The following is a 20,000-nucleotide window of genomic DNA, read 5'->3' on the forward strand; positions in this document are numbered from 1 at the left end:
CTCTCTCTCCCCATAGACCCCTCTCTATCCCCATACACCCCTCTCTCTCCCCATTTACCCCTCTCTCTCCCCATACACCCCTCTCTCTCCCCATACACCCCTCTCTATCCCCATATACCCCTCTCTCTCCCCATATACCCCTCTCTCTCCCCATACACCCCTCTCTCCCCATACACCCCTCTCTCCCCATACACCCCTCTCTCTCCCCATACACCCCTCTCTCCCCCCATACACCCCTCTCTCCCCCATACACCCTCTCTCCCCCATACACCCCTCTCTCCCCCATACACCCCTCTCTCTCCCCATACACCCCTCTCTCTCCCCATACACCCCTCTCTCTCCCTATACACCCCTCTCACTCCCCATGCACCCCTCTCTCTCCCCATGCACCCCTCTCTCTCCCCATACACCCCTCTCTCTCCCCATACACCCCTCTCTCTCCCCATACACCCCTCTCTCTCCCCATACACCCCTCTCTCTCCCTATACACCCCTCTCTCCCCATACACCCCTCTCTCTCCCCATACACCCCTCTCTCTCCCCATACACCCCTCTCTCTCCCCATACACCCCTCTCTCTCCCCATACACCCTTCTCTCTCCCCATACACCCATCTCTCTCCCCATACACCCTTCTCTCTCCCCATACACCCCTCTCTCCCCTATACACCCCTCTCTCTCCCCATACACCCTTCTCTCTCCCCATACACCCTTCTCTCCCCCATACACCCCTCTCTCTCCCTATACACCCCTCTCTCTCCCCCCATACACCCCTCTCTCTCCCCATACACCCCTCTCTCTCCCCTATACACCCCTCTCTCTCCCCATGCACCCCTCTCTCCCCCATACACCCCTCTCTCTCCCCATACACCCCTCTCTCCCCCATACACCCCTCTCTCCCCCCCATACACCCCTCTCTCTCCCCATACACCCCTCTCTCCCCCATACACCCCTCTCTCTCCCCATACACCCCTCTCTCTCCCTATACACCCCTCTCTCTCCCCCTACACCCCTCTCTCCCCCATACACCCCTCTCTCTCCCCATACACCCCTCTCTCCCCCATACACCCCTCTCTCTCCCTATACACCCCTCTCTCCCCCATACACCCCTCTCTCTCCCCCATACACCCCTCTCTCCCCCATACACCCCTCTCTCCCCCATACACCCCTCTCTCCCCCCATATACCCCTCTCTCTCCCCCATACACCCCCTCTCTCCCCCATACACCCTTCTCTCTCCCCATACACCCTTCTCTCTCCCCATACACCCTTCTCTCTCCCCACACACCCTTCTCTCTCCCCATACACCCTTCTCTCTCCCCATACACCCCTCTCTCTCCCTATACACCCCTCTCTCTCCCTATACACCCCTCTCTCTCCCCATACACCCCTCTCTCTCCCCATATACCCCTCTCTCTCCCTATACACCCCTCTCTCTCCGTATACACCCCTCGCTCTCCCCATACACCCCTCTCTCCATATAGTCAGTCAGTGGAACTCTGTGGGCTAATCAGTCAGTGGAACTCTGTGGGCTAATCAGTCTGTGGAACTCTGTGGGCTAATCAGTCAGTGGAACTCTGTGGGCTAATCAGCCAGTGGAACTCTGTGGGCTAATCAGTCTGTGGAACTCTGTGGGCTCGTCAGCCAGTGGAACTCTGTGGGCTAATCAGTCTGTGGAACTCTGTGGGCTAATCAGTCTGTGGAACTCTGTGGGCTCGTCAGCCAGTGGAACTCTGTGGGTTAGTCAGCCAGTGGAACTCTGTGGGCTAGTCAGCCAGTGGAACTCTGTGGGCTAATCAGTCAGTGGAACTCTGTGGGCTAGTCAGCCAGTGTGAGTGTGTGTGTTTGCGTCTCCAGTACACACAGGTTGAAGACAGCCTCCCCCGTCATGCACATGTCCTTCATTTCCTCCTTCTGAAAACACACACACTTAAAATAAACAGTCCAAAAAAACAGCTTGCCTTTTAGCCACACAATTACAGGGCCTGGTGGCACTCTGCACCTGTAGAGGATATTCTACATCCCTCCCTCTCTCTTCCTCTCCCTTTCCCTCCTTTACACCTTCCCTCACACTCTTTCTCTCCCTCCTTTCTCCATTTCTCTCTCCCCCAGTGTTGGTTCCCCTCCCTCCCTCCCCATCTCCCCCCATCAATCTCTCTGTGTATGACTGCTCCGTGGCTGTGGATCGGTGCTTCTATCCCTCCCCTGTTCTCCCCTCTCCCCCCCCCCTCTCTCTGTGTATGACTGCTCTGGGGCTGTGTATCTGTGCTTCTATCCCTCCCCTGTTCTCCCCCCTCCCCCCCTTCCCCCTCCCACTCTCTCTCTGTGTATGACTGCTCCGTGGCTGTAAGGGATTTAGGTACTACAAGTCTAACAGCTTAAGCCTGACTTCCAGGGAACTTTCCCAAATCCTCAACCGTAACCACCGGAGCATGTGGAACACATTGTCAGAGAGCCCAGCCTAGTGCTCTGTCAGGGATAGGGGAAGGGAAGGTAGGATAATTGTAGGGCGTGACGGGGCAAAACGGAGACTGAATGAGTTTGAACCATAATGGCGGCTCCATATAGCATCTCTATAGCATCTGCGGGCGGCAGTTTCCTTAAGTGGAGTGGGACTAATTTTGAGACAAAATGGTGTCTCTCTATAGCATGAGTTTATTTGACAGGCATCTGCTCACCTCACACTCTGTGGCTACTGTTCTGTAGCTGGTCTATTTTAGAGAGCCAGGAGTGGGAATATGGTGCCTGGGAGGGAGGGAGGGAGGGAGGGAGGGGGAGAGGGGATTGGAGGGAGGGGGAGAGGGGAGGGGGGGAGGGAAGGGGAGGGAGGGGGAGAGGGGAGGGGAGGGAGGGAGGATGTTTGGCTAAGGCTTTTTATTGACCTTTCCCTAAGTGGCTTGTTAAGCCAGTTGCTCTCCCTCTCTCTCCCTTTCTCTCTCTCCCTTTCTCTCTCTCTCTCTCTCTCTCTCTCTCTCCCTCTCCATCGCTCTCCTCCCTCTCTCTCTCTCTCTCTCTCTCTCTCTCTCTCTCTCTCTCTCTCTCTCTCTCTCTCTCTCTCTCTCTCTCTCTCTCTCTCTCTCCCTCCCTCTCCATCGCTCTCCTCCCTCTTTCTCTCTCTCTCTCTCTTTCTCTCTCTCTGCCTCTCTCTCTCTCTCCCACTCTCTTGAGTACTCTGCAATGGCAACGCATTCAAACAATGGCAACACACTCAGGCAATATTTCTGTGCTGTTAGTGTAGGTAGTATGTCTTGAGTGCGTGAGTGTGTGTGTCTCTTCCCAGTCTCCAGTATCCCCAGGGAAACTACTTCCCCTCATTAGTCCTCTCATAGCTTAGCCTGCCACCCCACCGTACCCAGTGTGTGTGTTTGTGTGTGTGCCGAGCAACCAGCTGCAACCCTACTCTCGTCGAGTATCAGGCACACACACACACACACACACACACACACACACACACACACACAAACATGCGCACCATCGAGGAGAACCAAAGGGCCAGTGTTTAGTGAACAAAAGGCGCATGGCAGAGGTGTGTGTGTGTGTGTGTGTGTGTGTGTGTGTGTGTGTGTGTGTGTGTGTGTGTGTGTGTGTGTGTGTGTGTGTGTGTGTGTGTGTGTGAAGGCGCGTGGCTGACGTCCAAAACTCCCTCTCATCTAATTGGCCTCTACAGGAACACTGGACTTGCCCCCCCCCCTCCACTCACTCATACACGCACACACATTCACACACACACTCACACACACGTATACTACCATTCAATTTTATTTTTTATTTTTAAGAAAATCTAAAATTTTGTCCATTAAAATAACATCACATTGATCAGAAATACAGTGTAGACATTGTTCATGTGTTGTAAATGACTATTGTAGCTGGAAACAGCAGATTTGTATTGGAAAATCTACATAGGCGTTTAGATGCCCACTATCAGCAACCATCACTCCTGTGTTCCAATGGCATGTTGTGTTTTAAAAAGTTTATAATTTTAAAAGGCTAATTGATCATTCCAAAAACCTTTTGCAATTATGTTAGCACAGCTGACAACTGTTATTCTGATTAAAGAAGCAATAAAACAGGCCTTCTTTAGACTAGTTGAGTATCTGGAGCATCAGCATTTGTGGGTTTGATTACAGGCTTAAAATGGCCTGAAACAAATAACTTTCTTCTGAAACTCGTCAGTCTATTCTTGTTCTGAGAAATGAAGGCTTTTCCATTCGAGAAATTGCCAAGAAACTGAAGTTCTCGTACAATGCTGTGTACTACTCCCTTCACAGAACAGAGCAAACTGGCACTAACCAGAATAGAAAGAGGAGTGGGAGGCCCCGGTGCACAACTGAGCAAGAGGACATTAGATTGTCTAGTTTGAGAAACAGACCCCTCACAAGTCCTCAACTGGCAGCTTCATTAAATAGTACTCAAAAAACACCAGTCTCAACGTCAACAATGTCCCGACTCCGGGATGCTGGCCTTCTAGGCAGAGTTGCAAAGAAAAAGCCATATCTCAGACTGGCCAATAAAAATAAAAGATTAAGATGGGCAAAAGAACACAGACACTGGACAGAGGAACTCTGCCTGGAAGGCCAGCATCCCGGAGTCAACTCTTCACTGTTGACGTTGAGACTGGTGTCTTGTGGGTAATATTTAATCACATGATCTACATCCACTTTGTAACTTTCTCGCCCGCTGGTCACCTTTTCAATGGTCATCTGGTAGAATCCAGCCATGGGGCCGGTCCCATTCATTTGTTATATTATATCTAATTATGGAATTATAACGTTGAGAGATGGAGGGAGGGGAATGGAGAGATGGAGGGAGGGGGATGGAGAGATGGAGGGAGGGGGATGGAGAGATGGAGGGAGGGGAATGGAGAGATGGAGAGATGGAGGGAGGGGAATGGAGAGATGGAGGGAGGGGGATGGAGAGATGGAGGAAGGGGGATGGAGAGATGGAGGGAGGGGGATGGAGAGATGGAGAGATGGAGGGAGGGGAATGGAGAGATGGATGGAGGGGGGTGGAGAGATGGAGGGAGGGGGATGGAGAGATGGAGGGAGGGGGATGGAGAGATGGAGGGAGGGGAATGGAGAGATGGAGGGGGATGGAGAGATGGAGGGAGGGGAATGGAGAGATGGAGGGAGGGGGATGGAGAGATGGAGGAAGGGGGATGGAGAGATGGAGGGAGGGGGATGGAGAGATGGAGAGATGGAGGGAGGGGAATGGAGAGATGGATGGAGGGTGGAGAGATGGAGGGAGGGGGATGGAGAGATGGAGGGAGGGGGATGGAGAGATGGAGGGAGGGGAATGGAGAGATGTAGGGAGGGGAATGGAGAGATGGAGGGGAATGGAGAGATGGAGGGGGATGGAGAGATGGAGGGAGGGGAGAGATGGAGAGATGGAGGGAGGGGGATGGAGAGATGGAGGGAGGGGGATGGAGAGATGGAGGGAGGGGGATGGAGAGATGGAGGAAGGGGAATGGAGAGATGGAGGGAGGGGGATGGAGAGATGGAGGGAGGGGAATGGAGAGATGGGGGGATGGAGAGATGGAGGGAGGGGGATGGAGAGATGGAGGGAGGGGAATGGAGAGATGGAGGGAGGGGGATGGAGAGATGGAGGGAGGGGGATGGAGAGATGGAGGGAGGGGAATGGAGAGATGGAGGGAGGGGGATGGGGAGATGGATGGAGGGGGATGGAGAGATGGAGGGAAGGGAATGGAGGGAGGGAATGGAGAGATGGAGAGATGGAGGGAGGGGAATGGAGAGATGGAGGGAGGGGGATGGAGAGATGGAGGGAGGGGGATGGAGAGATGGAGGGAAGGGAATGGAGGGAGGGAGGGGGATGGAGAGATTTTTTTATTTATTTTTTTATTTCACCTTTATTTAACCAGGTAGGCTAGTTGAGAACAAGTTCTCATTTGCAACTGCGACCTGGCCAAAATAAAGCATAACAGTGTGAACAGACAACACCGAGTTACACAAAAAGCATGCATTTGGTTTTACTAGCGTTTAAGAGCAGTTGGAGGCCACGGAAGGAGTGTTGTATGGCATTGAAGCTCGTTTGGAGGTCAGATAGCACAGTGTCCAAGGACGGGCCGGAAGTATATAGAATGGTGTCGTCTGCGTAGAGGTGGATCAGGGAATCGCCTGCAGCAAGAGCAACATCATTGATATATACAGATATATACAGATGGAGGGAGGGGGATGGAGGGAGGGGGATGGAGAGATGGGGGATGGAGAGATGGAAGGAAGGGAATGGAGGGAGGGAGGGAGGGGGATGGAGAGATGGAGGGAGGGGGATGGAGAGATGGAGGGAGGGTGATGGAGGGAGGGGGATGGAGGGAGGGAGGGGGATGGAGGGATGGAGGGAGGGGGATGGAGAGATGGAGGGAGGGGGATGGAGAGATGGAGGGGGATGGGGGGATGGAGGGAGGGGGATGGAGAGATGGAGGGAGGGGGATGGAGAGATGGAGGGAGGGGGATGGAGAGATGGAGGGAGGGAATGGAGAGATGGAGGGAGGGGGATGGAGGGATGGAGGGAGGGGATGGAGGGATGGAGGGAGGGGGATGAAGGGATGGATGGAGGGGGATGGAGGGAGGGGAATGGAGAGATGGAGGGAGGGGGATGGAGAGATGGAGGGAGGGGGATGGAGAGATGGAGGGAGGGGGATGGAGAGATGGAGGGAGGGGGATGGAGAGATGGAGGGAGGGGGATGGAGAGATGGAGGGAGGGAATGGAGAGATGGAGGGAGGGGGATGGAGGGAGGGGGATGGAGGGAGGGGGATGGAGAGATGGAGGGAGGGGGATGGAGGGAGGGGAATGGAGAGATGGAGGGAGGGGGATGGAGAGATGGAGGGAGGGGAATGGAGAGATGGAGGGATGGAGGGAGGGGGATGGAGGGAGGGAATGGAGGGAGGGGTTGGGTAGAGTGAGAAAACCAAACAGAAGGAGATCAACCATCACATTTTGCATTGGGTCAGAGACGGAGACAGAGAGGGGGACGTGCTGCCGGAAGGGAAGGGCGAGGGTTTGGGCGTGCCACGGTTCCACTCCACTTCACTTCCCTCTCTGATTTAAAGCATTTTATACGTCGTATGTTCTGTGTGCATCTACCATGTCCTGCTGAGGAGACTGGCAGGCTGATTGGTCATGTAGATGATTCCCCCCATATCCATGTTCTCTGTTCTCATGTGGTCATCTACCACCTCACTGGATGAGACAGAGCGACTGCATCACTGCTGATGACCCTGGGACTGGACTTCACAATATATAAACACAACCACTCAATAAAAACAGCATGTTGGGGGGGTTACTGTGTGTGTGTGTGTGTGTGTGTGTGTGTGTGTGTGTGTGTGTGTGTGTGTGTGTGTGTGTGTGTGTGTGCGTGTGTGTGTTTAGGGTTACTGTGTGTGTGTGTGTGTGTGTTTGGGGTTACTGTGTGTGTGTGTGTTTAGGGTTACTGTGTGTGTGTTTGGGGTTACTGTGTGTGTGTGTGTGTGTTTTAGGGTTACTGTGTGTGTGTTTGGGGTTACTGTGTGTGTGTGTGTGTGTGTGTGTGTGTGTGTGTGTGTGTGTGTGTGTGTGTGTGTGTGTGTGTGTGTGTGTGTGTGCGTGTGTGTGTTTAGGGTTACTGTGTGTGTGTGTGTGTGTGTTTGGGGTTACTGTGTGTGTGTGTGTGTTTAGGGTTACTGTGTGTGTGTGTGTGTTTGGGGTTACTGTGTGTGTGTGTGTGTGTGTTTAGGGTTACTGTGTGTGTGTGTTTGGGGTTACTGTGTGTGTGTGTGTGTGTGTGTGTGTGTGTGTGTGTGTGTGTGTGTGTGTGTGTGTGTGTGTGTGTGTGTGTGTGTGTGTCAATCCACCTTAGGATATGTTCCTTTCCTTACTCCTCAGTGACACTTGTTACTCCATATGTGGGTTTCTCTCTCTCTCTCTATCTCTCTGTCTCTCTCTCCTTACCTCCCCCTCCATGGCTTCCTCCTCTCTGTTATTAGTTTTTCACACCCTCCTCTTCTCCTCTCCTTTAAAGATCTCTTTGAGGGTGTTTTCTCTCTCCTCTCCTCTGCTCTCAGATCAGTTCCAGCTGAAGATAGTGTGAATATGCCGTAGTGGAACTCTCGCTGCGGGGCTCAAAGTTATATTCTACCGCTCTGAAAGAAAATCCAACTCTTCTCGTTCTTCTAACGTCCGTAATGGAATTCATACAGGAGTATTTGCCCTGCAACAGTCTGATAGGGATGTGATAACTCCTTCTGCTCGTGGAGTCGGCTTTGGGAGAGGCAACGAGCTCTGTGCAGAGATTCTGGTTAGAGATGTGTGCAGTACAGTAGCACATTCTCTGTTCTTAAACTGCTGGGTTATAAGGTCTATACAGCCTGTACATGTTAGTGAGCACTATGAAAAAGGTATTGATGAAGGATATTGATGAATGGGGTATTGATGAAGGGTATTGATGAAGGGTATTGATGAAGGGTATTGATGTAGGGGGTATTGATGAAGGGGGTATTGATGAAGGGGGGATTGATGAAGGGGTATTGATGAAGGGTATTGATGAATAGGGTATTGATGAAGAGGGTATTGATGAAGGGGTATTGATGAAGGGGGTATTGATGAAGGGGGTATTGATGAAGGGGGATTGATGAAGGGGGATTGATGAAGGGGTATTGATGAAGGGGGTAGTGATGAAGGGTATTGATGAAGGGGGTATTGATGAAGGGGTATTGATGAAGGATATTGATGTAGGGGGTATTGATGAATAGGGTATTGATGAAGAGGGTATTGATGAAGGGGGTATTGATGAAGGGGGTATTGATGAAGGGGGTATTGATGAAGGGGGGATTGATGAAGGGGGATTGATGAAGGGGGGATTGATGAATGGGGTATTGATGAAGGGGGTATTGATGAATGGGGTATTGATGAAGGGTATTGATGAAGGGTATTGATGAAGGGGGTATTGATGAAGGGGGTATTGATGAATGGGGTATTGATGAAGGGTATTGATGAAGGGGGTATTGATGAAGGATATTGATGAAGGGGGTATTGATGAAGGGTATTGATGAAGGGGGTATTGATGAAGGGGGTATTGATGAATGGGGTATTGATGAAGGGTATTGATGAAGGGGGTATTGATGAAGGATATTGATGAATGGGGTATTGATGAAGGGTATTGATGAAGGGTATTGATGAAGGGGGTATTGATGAAGGGTATTGAAGGGGGTATGGATGAAGGGGGTATTGATGAATGGGGTATTGATGTAGGGGGTATTGATGAAGGGGGTATTGATGAAGGGGGGATTGATGAAGGGTATTGATGAAGGGGGTATTGATGAAGGGTATTGATGAAGGGGGTAGTGATGAAGGGTATTGATGAAGGGGTATTGATGAAGGGTATTGATGAAGGGTGGGGATGAAGGGTATGGATGAAGGGTATTGATAAAGGGTATTGATGAAGGGTATTGATGAAGGGTATTGATGAAGGGTATTGATGAAGGGGGTATTGATGAAGGGTATTGATGAAGGGTATTGATGAAGGGTATTGATGAATGGGGTATTGATGAATGGGGTATTGATGAAGGGTATTGATGAAGAGGGTATTGATGAAGGGGGTATTGATGAAGGGGGTAGTGATGAAGGGTATTGATGAAGGGGGTATTGATGAAGGGGTATTGATGAAGGGTATTGAAGGGGGTATGGATGAAGGGGTATTGATGAATGGGGTATTGATGTAGGGGGTATTGATGAAGGGGGTATTGATGAAGGGGGGATTGATGAAGGGTATTGATGAAGGGGGTATTGATGAAGGGGTAGTGATGAAGGGTATTGATGAAGGGGTAGTGATGAAGGGTATTGATGAAGGGGGTATTGATGAAGGGTATTGATGAAGGGGGTATTGATGAAGGGGGTATTGATGAAGGGTATTGATGAAGGGTATTGATGATGGGTATTGATGAAGGGGTTATTGATGATGGGGTATTGATGAATGGGGTATTGATGAGGGGGGTATTGATGAAGATGGTATTGATGAAGAGGGTATTGATGAAGAGGATATTGATGAAGTGTATTGATGAAGAGGGTATTAATGAAGAGGGTATTGATGAAGGGTGGGGATGAAGGGTGGGGATGAAGGGTATTGATGAAGGGTATTGATAAAGGGTATTGATAAAGGGTATTGATGAAGGGTATTGATGAAGGGTATTGATGAAGGGTATTGATGTAGGGGGTATTGATGAAGGGGGATTGATGAAGGGGGATTGATGAAGGGGTTGATGAAGGGTATTGATGAATAGGGTATTGATGAAGGGGGTATTGATGAAGGGGGTATTGATGAAGGGGGGATTGATGAAGGGGGATTGATGAAGGGGTATTGATGAAGGGGGTATTGATGAAGGGGTAGTGATGAAGGGGGTATTGATGAAGGGTATTGATGAAGGGTATTTATGATGGGTATTGATGAAGGGGTTATTGATGATGGGGTATTGATGAATGGGGTATTGATGAGGGGGGTATTGATGAAGATGGTATTGATGAAGAGGGTATTGATGAAGAGGATATTGATGAAGTGTATTGATGAAGAGGGTATTAATGAAGAGGGTATTGATGAAGGGTGGGGATGAAGGGTGGGGATGAAGGGTATTGATGAAGGGTATTGATAAAGGGTATTGATAAAGGGTATTGATGAAGGGGGTATTGATGAAGGGTATTGATGAAGGGTATTGATGAAGGGGTTATTGATGATGGGGTATTGATGAATGGGGTATTGATGAGGGGGTATTGATGAAGATGGTATTGATGAAGAGGGTATTGATGAAGAGGATATTGATGAAGTGTATTGATGAAGAGGGTATTAATGAAGAGGGTATTGATGAAGGGGGTACTGATGAAGGGTGTATAGATGAAGGGGGTACTGATGAAGGGTTTATAGATGAAGGGGGTATTGATGAAGGGTATTGATGAAGGGTATTGATGCTAGGGTATTGATGAAGGGTATTGATGAAGGGGGTATTGATGAAGATGGTATTGATGAAGAGGGTATTGATGAAGAGGATATTGATGAAGTGTATTGATGAAGAGGGTATTAATGAAGAGGGTATTGATGAAGGGTGGGGATGAAGGGTGGGGATGAAGGGTATTGATGAAGGGTATTGATAAAGGGTATTGATAAAGGGTATTGATAAAGGGTATTGATGAAGGGGGTATTGATGAAGGGTATTGATGAAGGGTATTGATGAAGGGGTTATTGATGATGGGGTATTGATGAATGGGGTATTGATGAGGGGGGTATTGATGAAGATGGTATTGATGAAGAGGGTATTGATGTAGAGGATATTGATGAAGTGTATTGATGAAGAGGGTATTAATGAAGAGGGTATTGATGAAGGGGGTACTGATGAAGGGTGTATAGATGAAGGGGGTACTGATGAAGGGTTTATAGATGAAGGGGGTATTGATGAAGGGTATTGATGAAGGGTATTGATGCTAGGGTATTGATGAAGGGTATTGATGAAGGGGGTATTGATGAAGAGGGTATTGATGAAGGATATTGATGAAAGGTATTGAGGAATGGGTTAGTGATGAAGGGTATTGATGCAGGGGGTATTGATGAATGGGGTATTGATGTAGGGGGTATTGATGAAGGGGGTATTGGTCAAGGGGGTATGGATGAAGGGTATTGATGAAGGGGGTATTGATGAAGGGTATTGATGAAGGGGGTATTGATGAAGGGTATGGATGAAGGGTATGGATGAAGGGTATGGATGAAGGGTATGGATGAAGGGTATGGATGAAGGGTATGGATGAAGGGTATTGATGAAGGGTATTGATGAAGGGTATTGATGTTGGGTATTGATGAAGGGTATGGATGAAGGGTATGGATGAAGGGTATGGATGAAGGGTATGGATGAAGGGTATGGATGAAGGGTATTGATGAAGGGTATTGATGAAGGGTATGGATGAAGGGTATGGATGAAGGGTATGGATGAAGGGTATGGATGAAGGGGGTATGGATGAAGGGTATGGATGAAGGGGGTATTGATGAAGGGTATTGATGAAGGGTATTGATGAAGGGTATTGATGAAGGGTATGGATGAAGGGGGTATTGATGAAGGGTATGGATGAAGGGTATGGATGAAGGGTATGGATGAAGGGGATATTGATGAAGGGTATTGATGAAGGGTATTGATGAAGGGGGTATTGATGAAGGGTATGGATGAAGGGTATGGATGAAGGGTATGGATGAAGGGGGTATTGATGAAGGGTATTGATGAAGGGTATGGATGAAGGGTATTGATGAAGGGTATTGATGAAGGGTATTGATGAAGGGGGTATTTAAAAAATATATTTATTTATTTATTTTACCTTTATTTAACCAGGCAAGTCAGTTAAGAACAAATTCTTATTGATGAAGGGGGTATTAATGAATAGGGTATTGATGAAGGGGGCATTGATGAAGGGTAGTGATGAATGGGATATTGATGAATAGGGTATTGATGAATAGGGTATTGATGAAGGGCGTATTGATGAAGGGATATTGATGAATGGCATATAGATGAAGGGTATTGATGAAGGGAGTATTGATGAGGGGGGTATTGATGAAGATGGTATTGATGAAGGGTATTGATGAAGGGGGTATTGATGAAGAGGTTATTGATGAAGGATATTGATGAAAGGTATTGATGAAGGGGGTATAGATGAAGGGGGTATTGATGAAGGGGGTATAGATGAAGGGGGTATTGATGAAGGGTAGTGATGAAGGGGGGATTGATGAAGGGTATTGCTGAAGAAGGGTATATAATACCTGTATAATCATATTAAACCTTTCTTCTATGTCTCTCTACCAGACTCCATATGGAGTTATTATGTAAACATTAGAATCTACTGTATGCTGATGAGAATGTTATTACCACTCTGTTGTCTCTCTACCAGACCCAGAACCGTATCAATCTACTGTATGTTGATGAGAATGTTATTACTACTCTGTTGTCTCTCTACCAGACCCAGAACCGTATCAATCTACTGTATGTTGATGAGAATGTTATTACTACTCTGTTGTCTCTCTACCAGACCCAGAACCATATCAATCTACTGTATGTTGATGAGAATGTTATTACTACTCTGTTGTCTCTCTACCAGACCCAGAACCGTATCAATCTACTGTATGTTGATGAGAATGTTATTACCACTCTGTTGTCTCTCTACCAGACCCAGAACCGTATCAATCTACTGTATGTTGATGAGAATGTTATTACCACTCTGTTGTCTCTCTACCAGACCCAGAACCGTATCAATCTACTGTATGTTGATGAGAATGTTATTACCACTCTGTTGTCTCTCTACCAGACCCAGAACCGTATCAATCTACTGTATGTTGATGAGAATGTCATTACTACTCTGTTGTCTCTCTACCAGACCCAGAACCGTATCAATCTACTGTATGTTGATGAGAATGTTATTACTACTCTGTTGTCTCTCTACCAGACCCAGAACCGTATCAATCTGCTGTATGTTGATGAGAATGTCATTACTACTCTGTTGTCTCTCTACCAGACCCAGAACCGTATGAAGCTGATGGCCGACAACTACGAGGCTGAGCATCTGAAGGCCTCCTCACGTTCTGAGCAGACCAATCACAAACCCTCCCCAGACCAGGTAAGAACACATGCAATGTATGTAAATGAAATGTTAATATATGCAGTCTGCTAAGGAGAAAAGGCCTATTGGTCCCTGGAATATTTGTTTCCTGTTGAGGAAGACGGCTTGTAGCGATGCCAGTTCAGATCCTGCATTCGGAATTCACCCTTTCACACAATCCCTCCAGCGGGTCAACAGAGGGTTGGTTTATAAAGTCTGGTTTCTGGACGCTGTTCCAAGTGAAACGACAAACCTGTGAGACTGGTAGAGTAGAATGTGACTTTATACTGTATAGTACTGTTACAGTAAGTCATTATAGTCCAGTGTGCTACAGTAAGTCATTATAGTGCACCAGCTTTGACCAGAGTCTGGTCAAATGTAGTGCACTGTATATTTGGCTTATGGTGCCATTTGGCCCACAGAATGATCCATCCTTCCCATACTGAGTCATCTACTAGTCCTGTCATCTGATCTCCCCATACTGAGTCATCTACTAGTCCTGTCATTTGATCCCCCCATACTGAGTCCTCTACTAGTCCTGTCATCTGATCTCCCCATACTGAGTCCTCTACTAGGCCTGTCATTTGATCTCCCCATACTGAGTCATCTACTGAGTCCACTTTTTTCTTTCACTCATCCTCTGTTTTATGTCCTCCTTTACACCTTTCTCTCTTTCCCTCTCCCCCTCCCTCCCTCTCCCCCTCTCTCTCTCCCTCCCTCTCCCCTCCCTCCCTCCCCCTCCCTTCCTCTCTCCCCACCTCCCTCTCTCCCTCCCCCTCCCTCCCCCTCCCTCCATCCATTCATCCACCCCCTCCCTCTCCCCACTCCCTCCCTCCCTCCCTCCCTCTCAGTCTGTAATGTTTAATGTATCCCTAAAGGCTCTGTCCTGGTTTACAAGGCAAAGTCATTACAGCCAAGCATAAACAACAGGAAATTACATCTTTCACATTCAATAAACCACAGCACCCTCAGCTGTAAGCTCTCCTATTATTTCATATTAGGCACCAAAACGCATTTAGGCGTACAAAGGCCCAGTACACATGAGAAGAATGTATACACACACACACACACCACATTAGGCCCCAATCCCAGTCCAGTTCTCCATGCTTAGTGTACAACTTTCCAGGATTTGATTGGCTTTGTCCGTCCATTGTTTTCCCAATGCTCAATCATGTATAGCCTGAAGCCTTCATGATGGACCTATAGCCTTCCAATGAGCCTTACAGCACAGTGTAATGTTACTGTACCATACTGTATTGTCCTGCTTAACAGACAGGCCAGGGAGGGACGGAGAGACATGGAGGGAAGGAGAGACAGGTTTCTCTAGCAGTCAGTCTACTTAAGGAGGAGAGACAGATATCCCCAGCAGTCAGTCTACATAAGGAGGAGGAGAGACAGCTCTCCCCCAGCAGTCAGTCTACATAAGGAGGAGAGACAGATCTCCCCCAGCAGTCAGTCTACATAAGGAGAAGGAGAGACAGATCTCCCCATCAGTCAGTCTACATAAGGAGGAGGAGAGACAGATCTCCCCAGTAGTCAGTCTACATAAGGAGGAGGAGAGACAGATCTCCCCCAGCAGTCAGTCTACATAAGGAGGAGAGACAGATCTCCCCCAGCAGTCAGTCTACATAAGGAGAAGGAGAGACAGATATCCCCAGCAGTCAGTCTACATAAGGAGAATGAGAGACAGCTCTCCCCCAGCAGTCAGTCTACATAAGGAGGAGGAGAGACAGATCTCCCCCAGCAGTCAGTCTACATAAGGAGAAGGAGAGACAGATATCCCCAACAGTCAGTCTACATAAGGAGGAGAGACAGATCTCCCCCAGCAGTCAGTCTACATAAGGAGGAGGAGAGACAGATCTCCCCAGCTGTCAGTCTACATAAGGAGGAGAGACAGATCTCCCCAGCAGTCAGTCTACATAAGGAGAAGGAGAGACAGATCTCCCCCCATCAGTCAGTCTACATAAGGAGGAGGAGAGACAGATCTCCCCAGCAGTCAGTCTACATAAGGAGAAGGAGAGACAGATCTCCCCAGCAGTTAGTCTACATAAGGAGAAGGAGAGACAGATCTCCCCCAGCAGTCAGTCTACATAAGGAGAAGGAGAGACAGATCTCCCCCAGCAGTCAGTCTACATAAGGAGGAGAGACAGATCTCCCCAGCAGTCAGTCTACATAAGGAGAAGGAGAGACAGATCTCCCCATCAGTCAGTCTACATAAGGAGGAGGAGAGACAGATCTCCCCCAGCAGTCAGTCTACATAAGGAGGAGGAGAGACAGATATCCCCAGCAGTCAGTCTACATAAGGAGGAGGAGAGACAGATATCCCCGGCAGTCAGTCTACATAAGGAGGAGGAGAGACAGATCTCCCCCCATTAGTCAGTCTACATAAGGATAAGGAGAGACAGCTCTCCCCCAGCAGTCAGTCTACATAAGGAGGAGAGACAGCTCTCCCCCAGCAGTCAGTCTACATAAGGAGGAGAGACAGCTCTCCCCCAGCAGTCAGTCTACATAAGCCAGTCCTGGTTTATTGCTCAAATTCCCCCTCTACATCATTTTAACATGGTGTCTTAACTTCTTCACCAGTACACCAAACATACAGTACAGTATGTATGAGCAATCCTGTCCACCAAGGAGTCCCTTCCATACCCCCTCTGGCCCCAGAGGCCCCCAGAACAGAGAGTTATTCAGTTTGACACCTCACTTTAAAGGCTCCAGACACGGAAGGGCCCGGAATAAGACGACATGGAACAGGGAGAGAGTTAGAGTTGATGAAGGAGGGATGAGGGAGTGAGAGAGGGGAGGGGAGGGGGGGGTGACACAGTGTGAGATAATGTGTGTGAGACAGTGTATGGGGACTGCTTTCTGTCACAAAGTCAAGCTGGAAAATATAGTCGGTAAGAAAGAATGTCTGTTCGGTAAATATTCACACACACACACACACACACACACACACACACACACACACACAAATTTGTGTGTGGCCGTCAACCTGACACACACACACACACACACACACACACACACACACACACACATTCCGTTAATCACAGAAACCCCCATCCCATTCGCTCATCTCTAGTTGCCAAGAAAACACTTAGTGTCGCCTCGTCTCTCTCTGATCTGGGGACAATTCCCTGTCATTATTCACAGACGGACAGTCCAATCAAAACAGGAACAACGACAAGCATCACATCTCTCCACTATGTCATTCTTCCAGTCTTCCATTCCCCTTCACTCATTCTGTTAGCATAGGGAGGCCTAAAACCACACGATACTGCACAGACAGACTGAGAAGAGTGTGTTCTTCATCCTGGAGTCCTAGTCGGATTTCGTTTCCATCTAACACCCTTTATCCACCTCTCTGATGAAGTCTAAATAAAGTTACAGCCGTCATTAGTCTCTCTCCTTCTCACTCCCTCCCTCATTTATTTCTCTGTTTTTGTTTCTAGCTAGTTGCTACTGTAGCTGTTGTTGTCGTATTTCTAGCGAGTTGCTACTGTAGCTGTTGTTGTCGTGTCTCTAGCTAGTTGCTACTGTAGCTGTTGTTGTCATGTTTCTAGCGAGTTGCTACTGTAGCTGTTGTTGTCGTATTTCTAGCGAGTTGCTACTGTAGCTGTTGTTGTCATGTTTCTAGCGAGTTGCTACTGTAGCTGTTGTTGTCGTGTCTCTAGCTAGTTGCTACTGTAGCTGTTGTTGTCGTGTTTCTAGCTAGTTGCTACTGTAGCTGTTGTTGTCGTGTTTCTAGCTAGTTGCTACTGTAGCTGTTGTTGTCGTGTTTCTAGCTAGTTTCTACTGTAGCTGTTGTTGTCGTGTTTCTAGCTAGTTTCTACTGTAGCTGTTGTTGTCGTGTTTCTAGCTAGTTGCTACTGTAGCTGTTGTTGTCATGTTTCTAGCTAGTTGCCACTGTAGCTGTTGTTGTCGTGTTTCTAGCAAGTTGCTGTTGTTGTCGTGTTTCTAACTAGTTGCTACTATAGCTGTTGTTGTCGTGTTTCTAGCTAGTTGCTACTGTAGCTGTTGTTGTCGTGTTTCTAGCTAGTTGCTACTGTAGCTGTTGTTGTCGTATTTCTAGCTAGTTGCTACTGTAGCTGTTGTTGTCGTGTTTCTAGCTAGTTGCTACTGTAGCTGTGGTTGTCGTGTTTCTAGGTAGTTGCTACTGTAGCTGTTGTTGTCGTGTTTCTAGCGAGTTGCTACTGTAGCTGTTGTTGTCGTGTTTCTAGCAAGTTGCTGTTGTTGTCGTGTTTCTAACTAGTTGCTACTATAGCTGTTGTTGTCGTGTTTCTAGCAAGTTGCTGTTGTTGTCGTGTTTCTAACTAGTTGCTACTATAGCTGTTGTTGTCGTGTTTCTAGCTAGTTGCTACTGTAGCTGTTGTTGTCGTGTTTCTAGCTAGTTGCTACTGTAGCTGTTGTCGTATTTCTAGCTAGTTGCTACTGTAGCTGTTGTTGTCGTGTTTCTAGCTAGTTGCTACTGTAGCTGTGGTTGTCGTGTTTCTAGGTAGTTGCTACTGTAGCTGTTGTTGTCGTGTTTCTAGCGAGTTGCTACTGTAGCTGTTGTTGTCGTGTTTCTAGCAAGTTGCTGTTGTTGTCGTGTTTCTAACTAGTTGCTACTATAGCTGTTGTTGTCGTGTTTCTAGCTAGTTGCTACTGTAGCTGTTGTTGTCGTGTTTCTAGCTAGTTGCTACTGTAGCTGTTGTTGTCGTATTTCTAGCTAGTTGCTACTGTAGCTGTTGTTGTCGTGTTTCTAGCTAGTTGCTACTGTAGCTGTGGTTGTCGTGTTTCTAGGTAGTTGCTACTGTAGCTGTTGTTGTCGTGTTTCTAGCGAGTTGCTACTGTAGCTGTTGTTGTCGTGTCTCTAGCTAGTTGCTACTGTAGCTGTTGTTGTCGTGTTTCTAGCTAGTTGCTACTGTAGCTGTTGTTGTCGTGTTTCAAGCTAGTTGCTACTGTAGCTGTTGTTGTCGTGTTTCTAGCTAGATGCTACTGTAGCTGTTGTTGTCGTGTTTCTAGCTAGTTGCTACTGTAGCTGTTGTTGTCGTGTTTCTAGCTAGTTGCTACTGTAGCTGTTGTTGTCGTGTTTCTAGCTAGATGCTACTGTAGCTGTTGTTGTCGTGTTTCTAGCTAGTTGCTACTGTAGCTGTTGTTGTCGTGTTTCTAGCTAGTTGCTACTGTAGCTGTTGTTGTCGTGTTTCTAGCTAGTTGCTACTGTAGCTGTTGTTGTTGTGTTTATTTTGAATGCTAAATGGCTGGAATACTTTCACCTCATGTCACAGTTTCCACAGCAGCAGGAAAGGGGCTGGTCTTGCTACAGTACTGCACAGTAGCAGGAAAAGGTCTGGTCCTGGCTGGTCTTGCTACAGTTCTGTACAGTAGCAGGAAAAGGTCTGGTCCTGGCTGGTCTTGCTACAGTTCTGTACAGTAGCAGCAAAATGGTTGGTCCTGGCTGGTCTTGCTACAGTACTGCACAGTAGCAGGAAAAGGATTGGTCCTGGCTGGTCTTGCTACAGTTCTGTACAGTAGCAGGAAAGTGGTTGGTCCTGGCTGGTCTTGCTACAGTTCTGCACAGTAGCAGGAAAAGGTCTGGTCCTGGCTGGTCTTGCTACAGTACTGCACAGTAGCAGGAAAAGGAGTTGGTCCTGGCTGGTCTTGCTACAGTACTGCACAGTAGCAGGAAAAGGAGTTGGTCCTGGCTGGTCTTGCTACAGTACTGCACAGTAGCAGGAAAAGGAGTTGGTCCTGGCTGGTCTTGCTACAGTTCTGTACAGTAGCAGGAAAAGGTCTGGTCCTGGCTGGTCTTGCTACAGTTCTGTACAGTAGCAGGAAAAGGAGTTGGTCCTGGCTGGTCTTGCTACAGTACTGCACAGTAGCAGGAAAAGGTCTGGTCCTGGCTGGTCTTGCTACAGTACTGCACAGTAGCAGGAAAAGGAGTTGGTCCTGGCTGGTCTTGCTACAGTACTGCACAGTAGCAGGAAAAGGAGTTGGTCCTGGCTGGTCTTGCTACAGTACTGCACAGTAGCAGGAAAAGGAGTTGGTCCTGGCTGGTCTTGCTACAGTTCTGTACAGTAGCAGGAAAAGGTCTGGTCCTGGCTGGTCTTGCTACAGTTCTGCACAGTAGCAGGAAAAGGAGTTGGTCCTGGCTGGTCTTGCTACAGTTCTGCACAGTAGCAGGAAAAGGTCTGGTCCTGGCTGGTCTTGCTACAGTTCTGCACAGTAGCAGGAAAAGGGTTGGTCCTGGCTGGTCTTGCTACAGTTCTGTACAGTAGCAGGAAAAGGTCTGGTCCTGGCTGGTCTTGCTACAGTACTGTACAGTAGCAGGAAAAGGGTTGGTCCTGGCTGGTCTTGCTACAGTTCTGTACAGTAGCAGGAAAAGGTCTGGTCCTGGCTGGTCTTGCTACAGTTCTGTAC

The 20,000-nt window shown here is 48.2% G+C and overlaps 1 protein-coding gene across 1 annotated transcript in view; it reads left to right on the plus strand.

The window, feature by feature from the left end:
• Nucleotides 1-20,000, plus strand: part of LOC135535270 (ELKS/Rab6-interacting/CAST family member 1-like) — a 215,690-nt gene that overhangs the window by 59,746 nt on the left and 135,944 nt on the right. The window contains exon 3 of the mRNA XM_064961943.1: nucleotides 13,521-13,622. Coding sequence (XP_064818015.1) covers nucleotides 13,521-13,622 — 102 coding nt within the window. The remainder of the gene's footprint in view (nucleotides 1-13,520; nucleotides 13,623-20,000) is intronic.

Source organism: Oncorhynchus masou, unplaced genomic scaffold (assembly GCF_036934945.1).
Source record: "Oncorhynchus masou masou isolate Uvic2021 unplaced genomic scaffold, UVic_Omas_1.1 unplaced_scaffold_469, whole genome shotgun sequence".
NCBI lineage: Eukaryota > Metazoa > Chordata > Actinopteri > Salmoniformes > Salmonidae > Oncorhynchus > Oncorhynchus masou.